The 19,118-nt window shown below is 38.9% G+C and overlaps 1 protein-coding gene across 1 annotated transcript in view; it reads right to left on the reverse strand.

Annotated features, from left to right (window-relative positions):
• Window positions 1–16,378: 16,378 nt before the first annotated feature.
• The window catches only part of LOC119532507 (zinc finger protein 596-like), a 40,146-nt gene continuing 37,406 nt past the window's right edge, over window positions 16,379–19,118 (reverse strand). Inside the window, exon 6 of the mRNA XM_037834981.1 lies at window positions 16,379–19,018. Within this exon, the coding sequence (XP_037690909.1) occupies window positions 17,663–19,018 (1,356 nt within the window). The 3' untranslated portion in view covers window positions 16,379–17,662. The remainder of the gene's footprint in view (window positions 19,019–19,118) is intronic.

Below are 19,118 nucleotides of genomic sequence, written 5' to 3' on the forward strand. Positions count from 1 at the left end.
TCTAAACACCATAAATCTACAAATCATAAATGCCCAGTAAACTCCAAATAGAATAAATCCAAATAAGCCCACTCCAAGATATATTCTGATCACACTGTCAAATATGAAAGAGAAGGAGAAAGTTCTGAAAGCAGCAAGAGAAAAGGAATTCACCACATGCAAAGGAAACAGTATAAGACTAAGTAGTGACTACTCAGCAGCCACCATGGAGGCAAGAAGGCAGTGGCATGACATATTTAAAATTCTGAGTGAGAAAAATTGCTAATCAAGAATACTTTATCCAGCAAAGCTCTCCTTCAAATTTGAGTGAGAGCTTAAATTTTTCACAGACAAACAAATGCTGAGATAATTTGCTAACAAAAGACCCGCTGTACTTGAGATCCTAAAGGAGACCTACCAACAGGGAAAACAAAGAAAAGAGAGAGATATATGGAGAAAGGTTCCGTACTAAAGAGATTCAGTATGGATACATTAAAGGACATTAATAGAGAGAGGGAAAAAGTATATATGACAAACATAAACCAAAGGATAAGATGTCTGATACAATAAATGCCTTCACAGTAATAATATTGAATGTAAATGGATTAAACTCCCCAATTAAAAGATATAGATTCACAAAATGGATAAAAAAAATGAACCATCAATATGTTGCATACAAGAGACTCATCTTAGACACAAGGACAGAAAGAAACTGAAAGTGAAAGGATAGAAAAAAATATTTCATGCAAGATACAGCCAAAAGAAAGCAGGTGCAGCAATATTAATCTCAGATAAAATAGACTTTAAATGCAAGGATGTAATGAGAGACAAAGAAGGCCACTACATACTAATAAAAGGGAATTCAACAAGAAGAAATAATGGTTATAAGTGTTTATGCACCCAATCAAGGTGATGCAAAATACATGAGACAAACACTGGCAAAACTAAAGGAAGCAATTGATGTTTCCACAGAAATTGGGGGAGACTTCAACACCTTACTCTCTCCTATAGATAGATCAACCAGACAGAAGACCAATAAGGAAATTGAAAACCTAAACAATCTGATAAATGAATTGGATTTAACAGATATATATAGAACATTACATCCCAAATCCCCAGGACACACATTCTTCTCTAGTGCTCAAGGAACTTTCTCCAGAATAGAACATATGCTGGGACATAAAACTAGCTTCAATAAATTTGAAAAAATGATATTATTAAAAGCACATTCTCTGACCAAAATGGAATACAATTAGAAGTCAAAAACCACCAGAGACTTATAAAATTCACAAATATCTGGAGGTTAAACAACATGATCCTAAACAATCAGTGGGTTAAAGAACAAATAGCAAGAGGAATTGTTAAATTTATAGGGATGAATGAAAATGAGAACACAACATACCAAAATCTATGGAATGCAGCAAAAGTGGTCCTGAGGGGGAAATTTATAGCACAAAATGCATATATTAAAAAGGAAGAAAGAGCCAAAATCAAAGAACAAATAGATCAACTGAAGAAGCTAGAAATTGAAAAGCAAACCAATCTGAAACCAAGTAGAAGAAAAGAAATAACAAGGATTATAGCAGAAATAAATGACATAGAGAAAAAAAACAATAGAAGATAAATAAGAACAAAAGTTGGTTCTTTGAGAAGATCAACAAGATTGACAAGCCCCTACCTAGACTGACAAAATCAAAAAGAGAGAAAACCCATATAAACAAAATAATGAATGAGAAAGGTGACATTCCTGGGAATCCTGAAGAAGTTAAAAAAAATTATAAGAGGATACTATGAAAACCTTTATGCCAGCAAACTGGATAATGTAGAGGAAATGGACAATTTTCTGGAAACATATGAACAATCTATATTGACCAGAGAAGAAACAGAAGCCCTCAGTCAAACAAACACAAGAAAAGACATCCAGTCATTCATCAAATAGCTGTCCACAAATAAATGCCCAGGGCCAGATGGCTTCACAAGGGAATTCTACTAAACTTTCCAAAAAGAACTGACACCATTCTTACTTAAACTCTTTCAAAACATTGAAGAAAATAGAATATTACCTAACTCATTTTATGAAGCTAACATCAATCTAATACCAAAACCAGGCAAAGAAGCTACAAAAGAAAAACTACAGGTCTAACTCCCTAGTGAATACAGCTGAAAAAATTCTCAACAACATACTTGCAAATTGAATCCAAAGACACAAGAAAAAAATCATACATTATGACCAAGTGGAGTTCATTCCAGGCATGCAAAGATGGTTCAACATAAGAAAATCAATCAATGTATTACAACACATTAACAAATAAAAAGAGAAAAATCAAATGATCATTTCAGTAGATGCTGAAAAAGCATTCAACAAAATCCAACATCCTTTTTTGATCAAAACACTTCAAAAGGTAGGAATTGAAGGAAACTTCCTCAATATGATAAAGAGCATATATGAAAAACTCACAGCTAGCATAATACTCAATGGTGAGAGACTTAAAGCCTTCCCTCTAAGATCAGGAACAAGACAAGGATGCCCACAATCACCACTGTTATTCAACATTGTGCTGGAAGTGCTAGCCAGGGCAATCTGGTGAGACAAAGAAGTAAAAGGCATCCAAATTGGAAAGAAAAAAGTAAAATTGTCATTGTTTGCAGATGGTATGATCTTAAATCTGGAAAACCCTGAGAAATTGATGATGTAGTTACTAGGGCTAATAAACAAATTTAGCAAAGTAGAAGGTACAAGATTAATGCACGTAAGTCAGTAATGTTTCTTATGCTAGAAATGAGCAAACTGAATAGACACTCAAGAAAAAGATACCATTTTCAATAGCAACTAAAAAATCAAGTACCTAGGGGTAAACTTAAACAGAGATGTAAAAGACCTATACAAAGAAAACTACATAACTCTACTAAAAGAAATAGATGGGAACCCTAAAAGGGAAAAATATTCCATGTTCATTGATAGGAAGGTTAAATGTCATTAAGATGTCAATTCCACCCAAACTCATCTACAGATTCAATGCAATCCCAATCAGAATTACAACTTACTTTGCAGACTTGGAAAAGCTAGCAGTCAAATTTATTTGGAAAGGAAAATGCCTCAAATTGCTGAAGACACTCTAAACAAGAAAAATGAAGTGGGAGGACTTACACTCCCTGACTTTGAAACTTACTATAAAGCCACAGCTTTCAAAACAGCATGGTACTGGCACAAACATAGACATATTGATCAATGGAATCAAATTGAGAATTTGGAGATAGACTCCCAGATTTATGGGTGACTGATCTTTGATAAGTCCCCAAAAGCCACTCAACTGGGCCAGAAAAGTCTTTTCAACAAATGGGGCTCTGAGAGTTGGATATTCATATCCATAAAATGAAAGAGGACCCCTACTTCACACCCTACATAAAAATTAACTCAAACTGGATCAAAGATCTCAATATAAAGGACAGCACCATAAAACTCCTAGAAGATAATGTAGGGAAACATCTTCAAGAACTTGTATTAGGCAGTCAGTTCCTAGAGTTTACACCCAAAGCACAAGCAACAACAGAAAAAATAGATAAATGGGAACTCCTCAAGCTTAGAAGTTTCTTCACCCCAAAGGAATTTCTCAAAAATGTAAAGAGTCAGCCAACTCAATGGGAAAAAAGATATTGGAAACCATGTATCTGGCAAAAGACTGATATCTTGCATATATATAGATATCCTACAACTCAATGACAATAGTACAGACAGCCCAATTATAAAATGGGCAAAAGATATGAATAGACAGTTCCCTGAAGAGGAAATACAAATGGCTGAGAAACACATGAAAAAATGTTCAACTTCACTAGCTATTAGAGAGTTGCAAATTAAGACCACAATGAGATACCATTTCACACCAATTAAAATGGCAGCTATTAAACAGGAAACTACAAATGCTGGAGAGGATGTGGAGAAATTGGAACTCTTATTCATTGTTAGTGGGACTGTATAATTGTTCAGCCACTCTGGAAGTCATTCTGGCAGTTTCTTAGAAAACTAGATATAGAGTTACCCTTTGATCCAGCAATTTGTACTTCTCAGTGTATACCCAGAAGATCTGAAAGCAGTGACATGAACAGATTCCTGCATGCCAATGTTCATAGCAGTATTATTCACAGTTGCCAAGAGATGGAAACAACCCATATGTCCATCAACAGATAAGTGGATAAATAAAATGTATATACACATGTTGGAACACTACATGGCAGTAACTTTGCAGGTGAAATCACTGCCCTCCCCTCTATGTGGGATCAGACACCCAGGGGAATGAATCTCCCTGGCAACATGGAATATAACTCCTGGAGAGGAATGTAGACCTGGCATCATGGGATGGAGAACATGTTTTTGACCAAAAGGGGGATGTGAAAGAAATGAAATAAGCTTCAGTGCCAGAGAGATTCCAAAAGGAGCCAAGAGGTCACTCTGGTGGGCACTCTTATGCACAATATATACAACCCTTTTTAGATTGTAATGAATTGGGGTAGCTAGTGGTAGATACCTGGAACTATCAAACTACAACCCAGAACCCATGAATCTTGAAGATGATTGCATAAAAATGTAGTTTATGAGGGGTGATAATGTGATTGGGAAAGCCATAAGGACCACACTCCCCTTTGTCTAGTTTATGGGTGGATGAGTAGAAAAATGGGGAGGGAAAAAAACAAAGGTACCCAGTGTTCCTTTTTACTTTAATTGCTCTTTTCCACTTTAATTATTATTATTATTGTTATTTTTGTGTGTGTGGTAATGAAGCTGTCAGGGATAAATTTTGGTGATGAATGCACAACTATGTAATGGTACTGTGAACCACTGAATGTATGCTCTGTTTTGTATTACTGCATGGTATGTGAATATATCTCAATAAAATGAATAAAAATGCAATTGAGAAAAACATAATCATATTTTCTTGTAATGAACATCCAAAATATAGAGGTAATTTATTTAAAAAAAACATCATAAATAGGGGAAATAGAAGGGTAGAGGAGCAGATATAGAATATCCCATTGAAATTAAGCTGGTGTCTTTTCAAACTAGTTTGTTTCAAGGCATATTGTTTCATACATATCCTAGGATTACAAAAATAAAATATTTAAAATATATGCAGAATATATCTCTTCCTACTGGATGGGTAGACAAATGGGGACAAAAACTAAATGAAAAATAGGGTCAGATAGGGGGTTGATTTGGGTGTTTTTTTCATTTTTATTTTTTATTCTTATTCTGATTCTTTCTGGTATAAGGAAAACGTTCAAAAATAGATTGTGGTAATGAATGCACAACTATGTGATGGTACTGTGAACAGTTGATTGTTCACCATGGATGATTGTATGGTATGTGAATGTATCTCAATAAAACTGAATTTAAATATATATATATATACAGCAGACAAAAGGGGACAAATCACTCAGAACAAAATGATACACAAGTTCCAGAAGATGGTGGCATAGAGAGGAGTGGAAGCTAGTTAGTCCCCTGGAACAACTAATAAACAACCAGGAACAACTATTAAATAATCTGGAATAACTGTGGGGGGAAATATGTGACTGCCCACTCATCATGCACGAACCTGAATTGTGAAGACTGCCTGAGGTTGCAGCATACAATCTGTAAGTAAAAACTGCAGACCTGAGCAGAGAGCCCCACCAACAGCCCAAACTGCAAAGCCTTTGTATTAGGATTCTCCAGGGAAACAGAATCAATGAGAGGTGTCTCTGACTATCAAATTGTAAAAGTGACTCATGTAACTGTGGGTATGCATGAGTCCAAATTCTGTAGAACAGTCAGCAAACTGTCAACTCCAAGGAAGATGTCCAATGAACTCCTCAGGAAATGAACTGGCAACTTCGACAAACTCCTCAGGAAATATTTCACTGGGCAGCCAAAGAAGAAGTGAAGGTCCTCTATCTGTGTTGCCAATTTCATTCTCTCATTCTGGAAGGCACACCCTTTGGTGAGTCATCAGTCACAGCTGTAGTCAATTGACTGATGATTTAATAAACCAGACTGTTGGTTAATTAACCAGCCTCAAACATCCTCACAGCAATTGTTAGGCCAGTGTTTGCTTGAACAGACAGCTGGGTACCATCATCTGGCCAAGTTGACACATGAACCTAACCATCACAGCCTTTCTATGATAGAGAGGAGCATTCTCTGAACAAGTGAATATAGCTCAACTGAGCTCCAACTGGCATTTTAATTAACAGGCATAGACTGCTTGATACACACTATGAATCCCCAAAAAGCAGACAGAGGCTTTTTGTGATGACTGTGCATAGAGAGCTGGAGGACCTCTCTGGGATGTTGGGGAGCCCAGAGGACTGGGTGCTGTCCCTGGCTGATGGGTGAAACTGATGGTGGCTGTGAACTGGCCCTGAAGGGGGATTTCTGTCCCTTTTTGGGCTCAGTGGAGAAAGCCTCAGTCATTTTCAGTTCCTATTGCTGTGACCCAGACAATGATGGAGATAACACAGTCAGAGAGACTATTCAAATGCTAAGGACCTCTCCCTAGGGGGTTTATCTTCCCTAAGAGAAAGAATTGGTGCCAAGCTCTACTACCCTCCTTCCATTCAGAAACAGACCACAGAGTCTGGCAGAAAACAACCATGCACCACACCTCTTTACACCAGTCTGGAGCTACAGGCTGGCAGGTGCCACCTCCTGGGCAGAAAAGCACAGTGACTTCAGGCCTCACAGGGTGTATCAATCTAAGACACCCTCAGGGAAACTGGATTATCTCCTTCTAGACCTGAGCCAGTTCTGGTCTGGGAAAACCTGACTGGGGTAACCAAGTAAACTAGATGCTGAGACAGCAGAAAACTATAACCTATACTAAGAAAAACAAAGTTATGACCCAGTCAAAGTGACAAACTTACACTTCAACTGAGATACAGGAATTGAAACAACTAATTCTAAATCTACTAAAAAAATTTAGGGAAGATATGACAAAAGACATGAAGCATATAATGCAAATGCTGGGCATACATAAGGCAGAAATTGAAAGTTCAAAAAACAACTAGTAGTATCTATGGAAATAAAAGGCAGAACACAAGAGATGGAACACACAATGGAGACATAAAACAGCAGATCTCAAGAGGCAGAAGAAAACACTCAGGAACTAGAGAACAAGAAACCTGAAAGCCTACATATGAAAGAACAGATAGAGAAAAGAATGGAAAAATATGAGCAATGTCTCCAGGAATTGAATGACAAAACAAAATGCAAGAATGTATGTATCATGGGTGTCCCAGGAGGAGAAGAGAAGGGAATAGGGGCAAAAGCCATAATAGAAGAAATGGTCAATGAAAATTTCCCACCTTTTATGAAAAACATACAATTACAGATCCAAGAAGCACAGCATATTGCAAACAGAATAGATCTGAGTAGGCTTATGCCAAGACACTTCATAATCAGATTATCAAATGTCAGAGATAAAGAGAGAATCCTGAAAGCAGCAAGAGAAAAGCAAACCATCACATACAAAGGAAGCTTGATAAGACTATTTGCAGATTTCTCAGTAGAAACCATGGAGGCAGGAAGGAAGAGGGGTGATATATTGAAGATACTGAAAGAGAAAAGCCACCAACCAAGAATCCAATATTCTGCAAAACTGTCCTTCAAATATGAGGGAGAGTTTAAAATATTGTCTGACAAACAGACAATGACAGAATTTGTGAACAAGATACCTGTGCTACAGGAAATACTATAGGGGGCACTACAACTGAATGGAAAAGACAGGAGTGAGAGGTTTGGAGCACAATTTTGTGAGATGGCACAGCAATGTTGATACACTGAACAAAGATGACTGTCAATATGGTTGAAGGAGGAAGGTTAGGAGCATGTGTGACACCAGAAGGAAAGAGGAAAGATAGAGGCTGGGAAAGTATAACTCAGTGAAACCTAGGGTGTTCAATGATTGTGATAAAAGGTACAAATATGCTTTTACATGAGGTAGAAAAAATGAATGTCAACATTGCAAGGCATTAAAAACATCATGGGATGGGGAAAACACAATCAATGCAAACTAGAGACTATAATTAACAGAAATTGTATTATGCTTCCTTTAATACAACAAAGGCAATATACCAAAGCTAAATGCATATGGAAGAGGGCATGGGGAATGTTTATGGGACTCTTGGCATTGGTGATGTCTGAATCTTTATCCTACTTTAGTTTAGTGCTATCTTTCCCTTTGGTGCTTTCTAGCACTAATGTTTTTTTTTGTTTTGTTTTGTTTTTCTCTCTTTTTTCTTCCTCTTTTGTCTAACTTCTTTGACTCTTCCTCCTTTTCTGTGGAATAAATGGAGATGTCCTTATAGAGATAGTGGCAATTGTGATGAATACATAAATATGTAACTATACAGGAAACCATTGATTGTTTTCTTAGGATAGAATGTATGGTGTGTGAATAAAACCATCTTAAATAATGGGTTGTTGAAGAAACATTGAGGACACTATATTGAGAGAAATAAGACAGACACATAAGGACAAATATTTCAGGGTCTCACTTATCTGAACTAATTATAATATGTAAACACATAGACATGAAATATAAGTTACCAGGATATAGAACAAGACTAAAGAATGGGGGTGGCTGCTTATTATGACCAGAATGTTCAGCTAGCGTGAACTTAAACATTTGGAAATGGACAGAGGTGATGGCAGCACATTGTGAGAATAATTAACAGTGCTAAATGGTGTATGAATGTGGTGGAAAGGATAACTTCAGAGTCATGCATGTCACCAGAAGGAATATTGGAGGTTAAAAGATGGGAATCTATAAAACAGTGAATCTTGTGGTAAACAATATTTGTGATTAACTGTACAAATATTAGAAGTCATGGTTTAAACAGGACTTGCTACCTCATTTGCAGATATTTGGTTGATGTAGAAGGCATGAAGCCAAATGATGCAATTGAATTATTCAGAAGGTGCTGGAAACACTGCTTAGAAAGACAAAACACACTGAAAACCTTCAGAATAATCCTGTCAGAAGTTATGGGATTTCTGGTGTATCCATTTCAAGTGATTTTTAAGAATCAACACAAATCCTGGAACCAATGAGTCTGTTAACCAAGAACATTTGTATAATTTTATCAGACCCACAACTACCAACACCTTCCAAGCATTTCCACTCCAATACCCAAGATTTGCAACAGTCAGTCAGAAAATTTTCACAGAAACAGAACATTTACCAGAGAGGTCTTATCCCCCCTCCTGATCCCCCTGGAAAGTGTTGTTGGCAGAGCAGATATTCTTGGAATGTAAACCTGTGTCAATTTGAGTGTATTATGTCCCCCCAAATGCCATTATCTTTAATGTAATCTTGTGTGGGCAGACCTATCAGTGTTAATTAGATTGTAATTCTCTGAGAGTTTCCATGGAGATGTGCCCCACCCAGCTGTGAGTGATGACTCTGGTTGGATAATTTCCATGGAGGTGTTACCTCACCCATTCAGGGTGGGTCTGAATTAAATTACTGGAGCCATATAAATGAGCTGACAGAAGGAACTCAGTGCAGCTGAGGATGACATTTTGAAGAGGTGCTTCAGCCAAGAGGGACACTTTGAAGAATGCACAGAAGCTGAGAAGAGAGGAGCTGCAGATGAGAGACAGTTTGAAGGCAGACATTGAAAGCAGACTTTTGCTCTGGAGAAGCTAAGAGAGGACAAATGCCCCAAGAGAAACTGAGAGTGACATTTTGGAGAGAAGCTGAAGCCTAGAGAGGAACATCCTGGGAGAAAGCCATTTTGAAACTAGAACTTTGGAGCAGACACCAGCCAGGTGCCTTCCCAGCTAACAGAGATTTTCCAGACACCATTGGCCATCCTCCAGTGAAGGTACCAGTTGTTGATGGACACTTTGTGGCCTTAAGACTGTAACTGTGTAACCAAATAAACCCTCTTCATAAAAGACAATCCATTTCTGGTGTTTTGCATTCTGGCAGCATTAGCAAACTAGAAAAAAACCCAACTACCAGTCATGTAGTCCAGAATAAAATGTTACTGTAACCTTACAGTTACTGCAACAATTGGGGATGGACCCAGTGACACAATCTTATTCTAGGAATCTATCAGGGGACTGGAGCTAGACTAAAGACAGATGGAATGACTTTTAAATGGATGACGTCAAATGAGGTTTGTCATCTATTTTATTGCTCCCTTATGCATTCAAGTTTGAGGGAACAATTATACTAATATTTACCTCTTTGCTGATTAAATTTGCAGTAACTGCAACAATAAAGGAAAAATGTTATTCAATTCTTAATTTTTTTAAAGAAAGATGATATTTAAGAACTGTTCCAGTTTGCTAATGCTGCCCTTATGCAAAATATCAGAAATGTATTGGCTTTTATAAGGGGGGTTTATTTCTTTACAAATTTGCAGACTGAAGTCCAAGAAAATTTTCAAATTAAGGCTTCAACATGAGTATACCTTCACTGAAGGAAGGCCAATGCTGTCCAGATGACCTCTGTTAGCTGGAAGGGTATGTGGCTGGTGCCTTCTGATCACAGGTTGTGTTCCAGCTCCTGTCTCATCTCCTGTGCATTTTCTTTCTGTTTCCCAGGACATTTCTCTCTAAGCACCCATGGGTTCTGTCAGCCTGTCCCAGGGCAAACTCTCAATTCTTTCAATTAACCCCACTGCAGTGGGGTTGTAAGGCAGGTGAAATATACAGAGGATGTCATGTTCAGTAGCCCAAGCTTGGGTTAATGGCCCTATAAATGGGGTCCCTCTGTCACTTTCCACATGTGTGAAGATCCCAAAGAAATAACTCAGTTTTTCTAGACTATGTATGGTGGTCTGCTGGTTGTCCTTCCCTACTAGAAAGCTAGCAAAAATCCTGTAACCATGTCCATGGCTATAAAAGCATACCTTGCACCCTAAGGCAGAGGAAGCAACACAATATAATCTACCTGCCACCACGTGATGGGACCTGGTCCTGGTCAATGTTCCTTATTTTGTGAGAAAGCATTCTGGACCACCACAGCAAACAGGAAGGGCAGTCATCTACCATCTTGTTTAGCTCTTGTCAGGTAATGGGCAGTTTAAACTGCTGCACCAAATTCCACAGGGTCTGGTACCACTGGTGAGTGTTTTTTTTTTTTTTTTTGGTGCAGCCATTCAGTCACTTCATGCATTGTTGGTGTCATGCTGTGGATCTTCACCAGGGCATCTGCCACTATATTGCCTGACAATGAGTTAGCATTATGGGCAGAGACATGAAAAACAGTTACCTTATGTTTTAGGCAGGCTGCCCAGATGTCTTCCCACATTTCTTTCCCCCATAGGGGGTGGGTAACTACCATCCATTGCTCCTGCTTCCATGTTGCCATTCATACCATCAGGCCTTGGTATACAGCTCAATTATCTGTGCAGTTAAAACATCTGGCTCATGGAAAATCACCATCCATACAGCCTACAGCTTGGCCCATTGGCTGCTTTGCAGAAACCCAGTCTCCTACCAGATGGTGTCAGTATTAGGCTGGATGGTCACCACCATCCAGGTAGTGGGCTGCCCATGTGCCAATCCATCAGTATACCTGGTAGAGTCAGGTATACTTCCCTGTCCATCATTGGTGGGCATAGGAGGGGGAGCCACTTCAGAATGGTTGGAGGGTAGTGGGACAAACTGTTCTTCCACATAGGAGACTGGCCCCAGGATTTCATGCATCTCTGCACTTAAAGGATGCTGTTGATTATGCTGCACTGTAAGAGGTAAACTTTCCATTTTGTTAATGTGCTTAGCTGAGAAGTTCCCGATTGGGGTTTGTTTATGGTGTCATGGATCCACCCCTGTATGGGTATGGCCATTTGTAAGGTCACCAGACACTTTTTGGGGTAGCCTTTCTACTTGTAATAAGGCATTATAATCTGCACACAATTATTTTCCTAGAAGGCTATATTGAAGTTCTGCTTCTTTCCGTAACTGTGACCAAATCACTGGGCACAGGCTTTGCATGTTGCCTTTTTCATAAACCCCACCAGAAGCCAAGCGGTATTGGCCACATCTAAGTCACAGGGTATATGAGGTCTAAACCCTTAGAGCTTGCACTTGTGCTCCAGCACATTTAGATCTTTCAAAGGTAGCCTGTTGGGGGACATCCCACTCCCAAGTCTCCCTATCATACCAGTAAAATCAAAAGTTTTAGGAATTGTGCCAAATCGGGTATGAAAGGTCTTTAATAACCCAACAAACTCAGGTAGGCCATTAGTTGCTTGGGGATACATGTGGTAGGGTAATTTTCCACTATACCAATAATAGCAGAAGGAATAATTCTTGTCTTATGGACCAGACAACACTCAAACATTCGAGAAAACATCCAGGCCCTTATAATTTGTGTCAATTTATCAACCCTCCCCAACATTTAAGCTTGGTCACCACTGTTTTAGCTACCTCTTCTATGTCTGGAAGAGAATGACTGGTTAGCATAATGTCACAAAAACAGTGAAACATAGTGACAGTATCCGGTGGCATCAGTTTCATCAGGCCCTATGCCATTAAGCCAAAACAAATAGAACTATGAATGTACACTTGTGGCAGCACAGTAAAAGTTCATTGTCACCCTTCCCATATGAAAGCAAGCACAGGTTAACTAGAAGGGCTGAAGGGAATACTAAAGAAAGCATTAACAAGATCTTGAACAAAATGAAACAAGCCTAATCATATAATGTCCTATAACAGCATAGCAATATTCAGCACAGCTGCAAACAAGGAAGGAGTTAATTTATTCAGTTCTCTATAGTCGATGTTCATTCTCCAAGATCCATCAGACTTTTTAACTGGCCATACTGGGCTTTTAAAAGGTCTATGAGTAGGGAGGATGATACCCAATTTTTCCAACTCCTTTATAGTAGCAATAATTTCTTGGTGGCCCCAGGTAGTTTACACTGGTTATAGCTACTGTATGCTGAAGGGGAGGCACTTTCACTGGTGACCACTTGGCATGTCCTCTCAGGATGATTTTTACTACTTGAAACCAGAAATGGAATTACCCTATGATGGTTTGCAGGGTGATACTCAGTAGAATATCAATTACCAGTATATATTCCAGAATAGGGGATAAATATATATATATAGCTTTGGGGAGGTAGCCAGCCAAGTTGCATTAAAACCAGATTTTGTGTTACCTTAAACCTTTGGCCCCCATAGCCAGTAATGGCTAGCATGGATCTCTGATTTGTGGCTTCCTCCCATACATTAGGGTGCATTTGATTTCAGGCTCCACCAGCACCAAAACCCAATGTTCAGTGGGTGGGGCAAGATGGTGGCATAGAAAGGAGTGGAATTTAGTTAGTCCTCTAGAGCAACTAGCACATAAACTAATAAACAGTTTGGAGAAACTGTTGGGGGACATTTGTGACTGGACATATATCATACACCAGCCAGCAGTGAGTGGGACAGCTGAGATCACAGCATATGACTGTAAATAAATCTCCCCAAACTGCAGAGCTTGGTGTCCCTCTCCCACCAGCATGGCAGGCTGAGCTAAGACACTTCCCTGTGGAAAAACATTACCTGGAGAAAAGGGAAGTAACTCAACTAAGTTCAAATTGCAGTTTTAATTAACAAATTCAGAGGCTGTATACAAGCTACAAGCACAGATAAACCCAGAGCAAGCAGGAAAGAAACATGAATTTCTTCCCAGCAGCGGGGAGGAAGGGCTAATGGAAAATATGCATAAATAAATAAAAAACAGACAGTCTTGGAGATGGCCAAGCTCAGAATACTGGAAAATGGCTGTGTCCCAAGAAAAGGGGCCCAGAGAACCAGGTACCAACACCAGGTGACCAGCAAAACTGGAGGACTGGGAACTGGACCTGAAAAGTGGTTTTCTCTCCTTTTCCTTTTTTTCTCCTATTCCAAGTAGCTCATTAGAGACAGTCTCAGGCATTTCCAATTATCAGGACTGACCCAGGCAAGGGTGGGTTTAACAGAGTGAGAGAGACAAAGAAGGAATTCAAATGTAGAAGATAACTCCTTAAATGTTGTATCTTCCCTAAGAAAAGGGAGGAAGGTCCCAGCTAAAGTGGCTACCCTCCCTCATATAATTCAGACCCAGATCTTTGGGGGGGGAGGTCAGAAATGAATTAAGCTTGGCTTCTGACAGTCTCAGATCCTGTACAGGACAGGTTCCAATGAGAATTAAAGGGACCACACCTCTTTACAACAGTGGGGAGCAGCAGGCTGACAAATGCCACATCTGGGCAGGATAGGAAAAGCTCAGAGTTTAGCAGCCTCTTAGGCAAGGCTTTCAATCTTCTTGATCTCACCCTCAGGGAAGCTTGATACTGTATCAGCCTCTTCCTGAGACCTGGGCCTGTCTGGTTTGAGAAAATCTGATTGGGGTAATCAAGGAAACCAGATGCCAAGACATCAAAAAATTATAAATCACAGTAGGAAAAATGAAGACAGGACCCAGTCAAAGGAAAAAATGTACAATTTAAGTGAGATACAAGAACAGAAACAACTAATTCTTAATAATTCTAAACAAATTCAAAAATCAAATCAATGGGTTGAGGGAAGATATGGCAAAAGAGATAAAGGATATAAAGAAGACATTGGGTGAATATAAGGAAGAATTGAAAGTTCAAAAAAAATTGGCAGAACTTATGGTAATGAAAGGCACAATACAAGAGATTAAAAACACAATGGAGATATAAAACATCAGATTTGAAGAGGCAGAAGGAAAGATTCATGAACTGGAGGATGGGAGATACAGAACCCTACACATAAAAGAACACATAGGGAAAAGAATAGAAAACTATGAGCCGCATCTCAGGGAATTTATTGGCAATGCAAAGTGTATGAATGTGTGTGTCATAGGTGTCCCAGAAGGAGAAGAGAAGGGAACGGGGCTGTGCTGGTTTGTAGGTATTATATCCCCCCAAACACCATATTCTTTACTGCAACCTTGTGGGGGCAGATGTATTAGTGTTGATTAGGTTGGAATCTTTGGATTAGATTATTTCCATGGAGATGTGACCAATCCAACCATGGATAATACCCTTCATTAGGTTATTTCCATGGAGGTGTGGCCCCACACTTTTAGGGTGGGTCTTGATGTATTTACTGGAGTACTTTAAAAAGACCCATGCTGGCCCAGATGCTAGCTGCAGCCAAGAGACACATTTTGAAGACGGCCATTGAAAGTAGACTTTTGCTACTCCAGAGTTTGCCTGCAAGAAACTAAGAGAATACCCCCGGACACTTAGAGAGAAACATCCTGGGAGAAAGCCCTTTTAAAACACAACCTGGGAGCAAAGGAAGAATAATGCCAGCCACATGACTGCCCAGAAAACAGAGGTGTTCTAGACACCATTGGCCATCCTTCTGTGAATGTACCCCATTGTTGATGCCTTACCTGGGACACTTTATGCCCTTAAGTTACAAGTTTAGAGTTCTAAGGCCATAGAAGTGTCCAAACTAAGGCATCAACAAGAGGATACCATCTCTGAAGAAAGGCTTGGGAAATGGAACACCTTTGTCAGCTGGAGTGGCATTTGGTTGCTGATCCTTTGCTCTGGGGTTTTAGTTTCAAAGTGGATTTCTCCAAAATGTCTCTGGGCTTGTCTCTGTTAACGTCTCTCTCTCAGCTCCTGTGCATCCATGCTTATTCTCTCTGGGCATTTCTAAGTGTCTGGCAGTCTTAGCTTCCTCAGGGCAAACTCCAGGCTTCATCTCTTAGCTTAGCATCTCCAAAAGGCTTTCTGTCTGCATCTCCAAGTGTCTGACATCTACAGCTGCCTCTTAGGTGTCTTAAGGAATCCAGTAAACTAATCAAGACCCACCTTGAATGGGCAGGGTCACAACTATTTGGAAAACTCCTAATCAAAAGTTCCCACCCAAAAGTCTGCCTCAAGACTGCAACACAAACATGGCTATTTATGGGGTGCATAAGAGACTTAAACCAGGACACTCTAGTTGTAAATTGTTTTTAGTCATCAATGTTTGCATTCATCCTTGCCATGAACATATATTTTATAATACCAAGACAATAGTAAAGAATAATAATGTTGTGTTCTAGATATTTGAGTTATCATTTCAAGTTAATCTGATTGATTTGAATCTTTGTGACTGGAACTGCTTAAAAAGAAAATTAGAATATGGCAAACATTAGATTTTCAGCAACATTTGTTGCTTATATATATGCAAGAACTGATCATTAAATTAACCTCACTTCACAATACTTTTTACAAATTCAAAATTCAGTATACCTAATTCACTTCACAATTTGTACTGTTATCCTACATGATATCAACAGTAAGTCTTGTTCAAAACCTTGAGTCTCTGCTGAATTTTGTGTTAATGGGCAACACAAAGTATTTCATTTTCCATTATGAATTTTCTGATGTGAAATCAAGTTGCAGATGTTTCTAAATGGATTTTAGGATTTTTCTTTTTTTTTTTTTTTTTTTTTGATTTTAGGATTTTTCTTTCCTCTGCATATGAAAATTAATGCTAAAGGAATGAGTGATCACTGATTTCATGCCTGCATTCATGAGACTGATAAGAGATTTATAAAGTGTGAATTCTCAATTGCCCTACAAGTGTGGGTGTATAAATAAAGAATTTTGTGATTTTTCATGAAGAACATCTCCAGCATGAAGTACCTGGAAATTCCTCAAGAAGCTCCTTCATCTGGTAAAGATTTGTCTATCAATAGGAGCAGAGGATTAAGACCCTCCAAATTTCAAAAAATGTATAACATGAGTTCTCTCACATTGCATATCATCAGTCCTTCTTACTAAATTCTTTGCCATGAAGATGACATGATATTCATTCTCTACAGTATGAACTGGCTTACATTGATGTAGAAAGAATGATTTAAATCTCTATCAAATTCATTACAAATGGTGTTTCCTCAGTGTGTGAGTTGTCTGGTATGTTTAAAGGATAACTCAAGGGTTGAAATCAATTAAATATTCAAATCATTTATGGTATGAGTTCTCTCACATAATCTAATAAGTAAACATTGGCTGAAGCCTTTTACATATATCATTCATAAGGTTTCACTCAATTTGAGTTCTCTCATGTTGTCTAAGTTTATGAAAATAAACTAAGTTTCCCATGTAGATAATATTCTTATGGTATCTTTCCCATGGATATTTTGTCATGTTCTCAAAAACCAGAAGAGTGGGTGAAGGCATTCCAACTTTGATGAGATTCATAAGGTTTCTCTCCAGAGTCAGTTCTCTCATGTCTCAGATGAGCATATTGTGAGAGCTTTCCCACACAGAAGACATTCATAGTGTTTCTCTTATGTGTGAGCGTTATCATGAACTCTAAGGCTAGAATAACAGGTGAAGACCTTCTCACATAGATGACATTCATTTGGTTTCTTTTCAGTAAATTCTCTCATGTCTTCTAAGGGAAGAATAGTGAGAGAAGACTTTTCCACACAGATGGCATTCATACAGTTTCTCTCCAGTGTGAGTTCTCTCATGTCGTCTCAAGCTAAAGAAACAACTGAAGGCTTTCCCACATAGATGACATTCATAAGGTTTCTCTCCAGTATGAGTTCTTTCATGTCATTTCAAGGAAGAGAGATGAGTAAAGGCTTTCCCACACAGGTGACAATCATGTTTCTCTCCACTGTGAGTTCTCTCATGAGCTCTAAGGGAAGAACACTGAGGGAAGGCTTTCCCACAAAGATAGCATTTATGATTTCTTTTCACTGTGAGTTCTCTCATGTCGTCTGAAGCTAGAGAAAAAACTGAAGGCTTTCCCACATAGATGACATTCATAAGGTTTCTCTCCAGTGTGAGTTCTCTCATGTTCACTCAGGTGACCATATTGAGTGAAGGCTTTCCCACACTGAAGACATTCATAAGGTTTCTCTCCAGTGTGAGTTCTCTCATGTTGACTCAGGTGACCATATTGAGTAAAGGCTTTCCCACACCAAAGACATCCATATGGTTTCTCACCAGTGTGAATTCTCTTGTGTTGTTTCAGGGAAGAGAGATAAGTAAAGGCTTTCCCACACAGATGACAATCATGTTTCTCTCCAGTGTGAGTTCTCTCATGAGCTCTAAGGTAAGAACCCTGAGGGAAGGCTTTCCCACAAAGCTGGCATTTATATGGTTTCTTTTCAGTGTGAGTTCTCTCATGTTGTCTAAGGACAGAACATCGAGTGAAGGCTTTCCCACAGAGATGACATTCATAAGGTTTCTTTCCAGTGTGAGTTCTCTCATGAGCTGTAAGGGCAGGACATCGAGTGAAGGCTTTCCCACATAGATGGCATTCATATGGTTTCTTTCCAGTGTGAGTTCTCTTATGCTGTCTCAAGTTAGACAAATGACTGAAGGCTTTCCCACATAGATGGCATTCATAAGGCTTCTCTCCAGTGTGAGTTCTCTCATGTTCTCTAAGGGAAGAACATCGAGTGAAGACTTTCCCACATAGATGGCATTCATATGGTTTCTTTCCAGTGTGAGTTCTCTTATGCTGTCTCAAGTTAGACAAATGACTGAAGGCTTTCCCACATAGATGGCATTCATAAGGCTTCTCTCCAGTGTGAGTTCTCTCATGTTCTCCAAGGGAAGAACATCGAGTGAAGACTTTCCCACATAGACGGCATTCATTTGGTTTCTTTCCAATGTGAGTTCTCTCATGTTGTCTCAAGGTACAGAAATGAGTTAAGGCTTTCTCATATAGGTGACATTCATAAGGATTCTCACCAGCATGAGGTCTCTCATGTACTCTGATGCCAGAATTATGAGTGGAGGCTTTCTCACACAGATGATATTCATAGGGTTTCTCTCCAATGTAACTTCCATTGTATTGTGTAAGGACAGAGCTTTCAACAAAGGATTTACCAACTAGAAGACATTCATATGGTTTACTTCTAGTGTGAAAATGCTTTTGTTGATTAAAAGATGACTGATCATTGAGGGATTTTCCAAACAGATTGCCAAAGTAGGTTTTCTTTCCCTTGTGATTTAACACAGGTTGAGTAAAATCTTCTGGCAATTCACTACACATAATTCTGTTCTCTTGAGTATTAGAATTTGGCTTCTGGAAAGCAGATGAGAGACTGTGAAAGGTTTGTTCATAAAAACCAATTCATATACATATGAATTCTAGAATAATCATTCAGTGCCAGTCTCCAATTAAT

The sequence above is a fragment of the Choloepus didactylus genome, chromosome 4, assembly GCF_015220235.1.
Source record: "Choloepus didactylus isolate mChoDid1 chromosome 4, mChoDid1.pri, whole genome shotgun sequence".
Classification (NCBI taxonomy): Eukaryota; Metazoa; Chordata; class Mammalia; order Pilosa; family Megalonychidae; genus Choloepus; species Choloepus didactylus.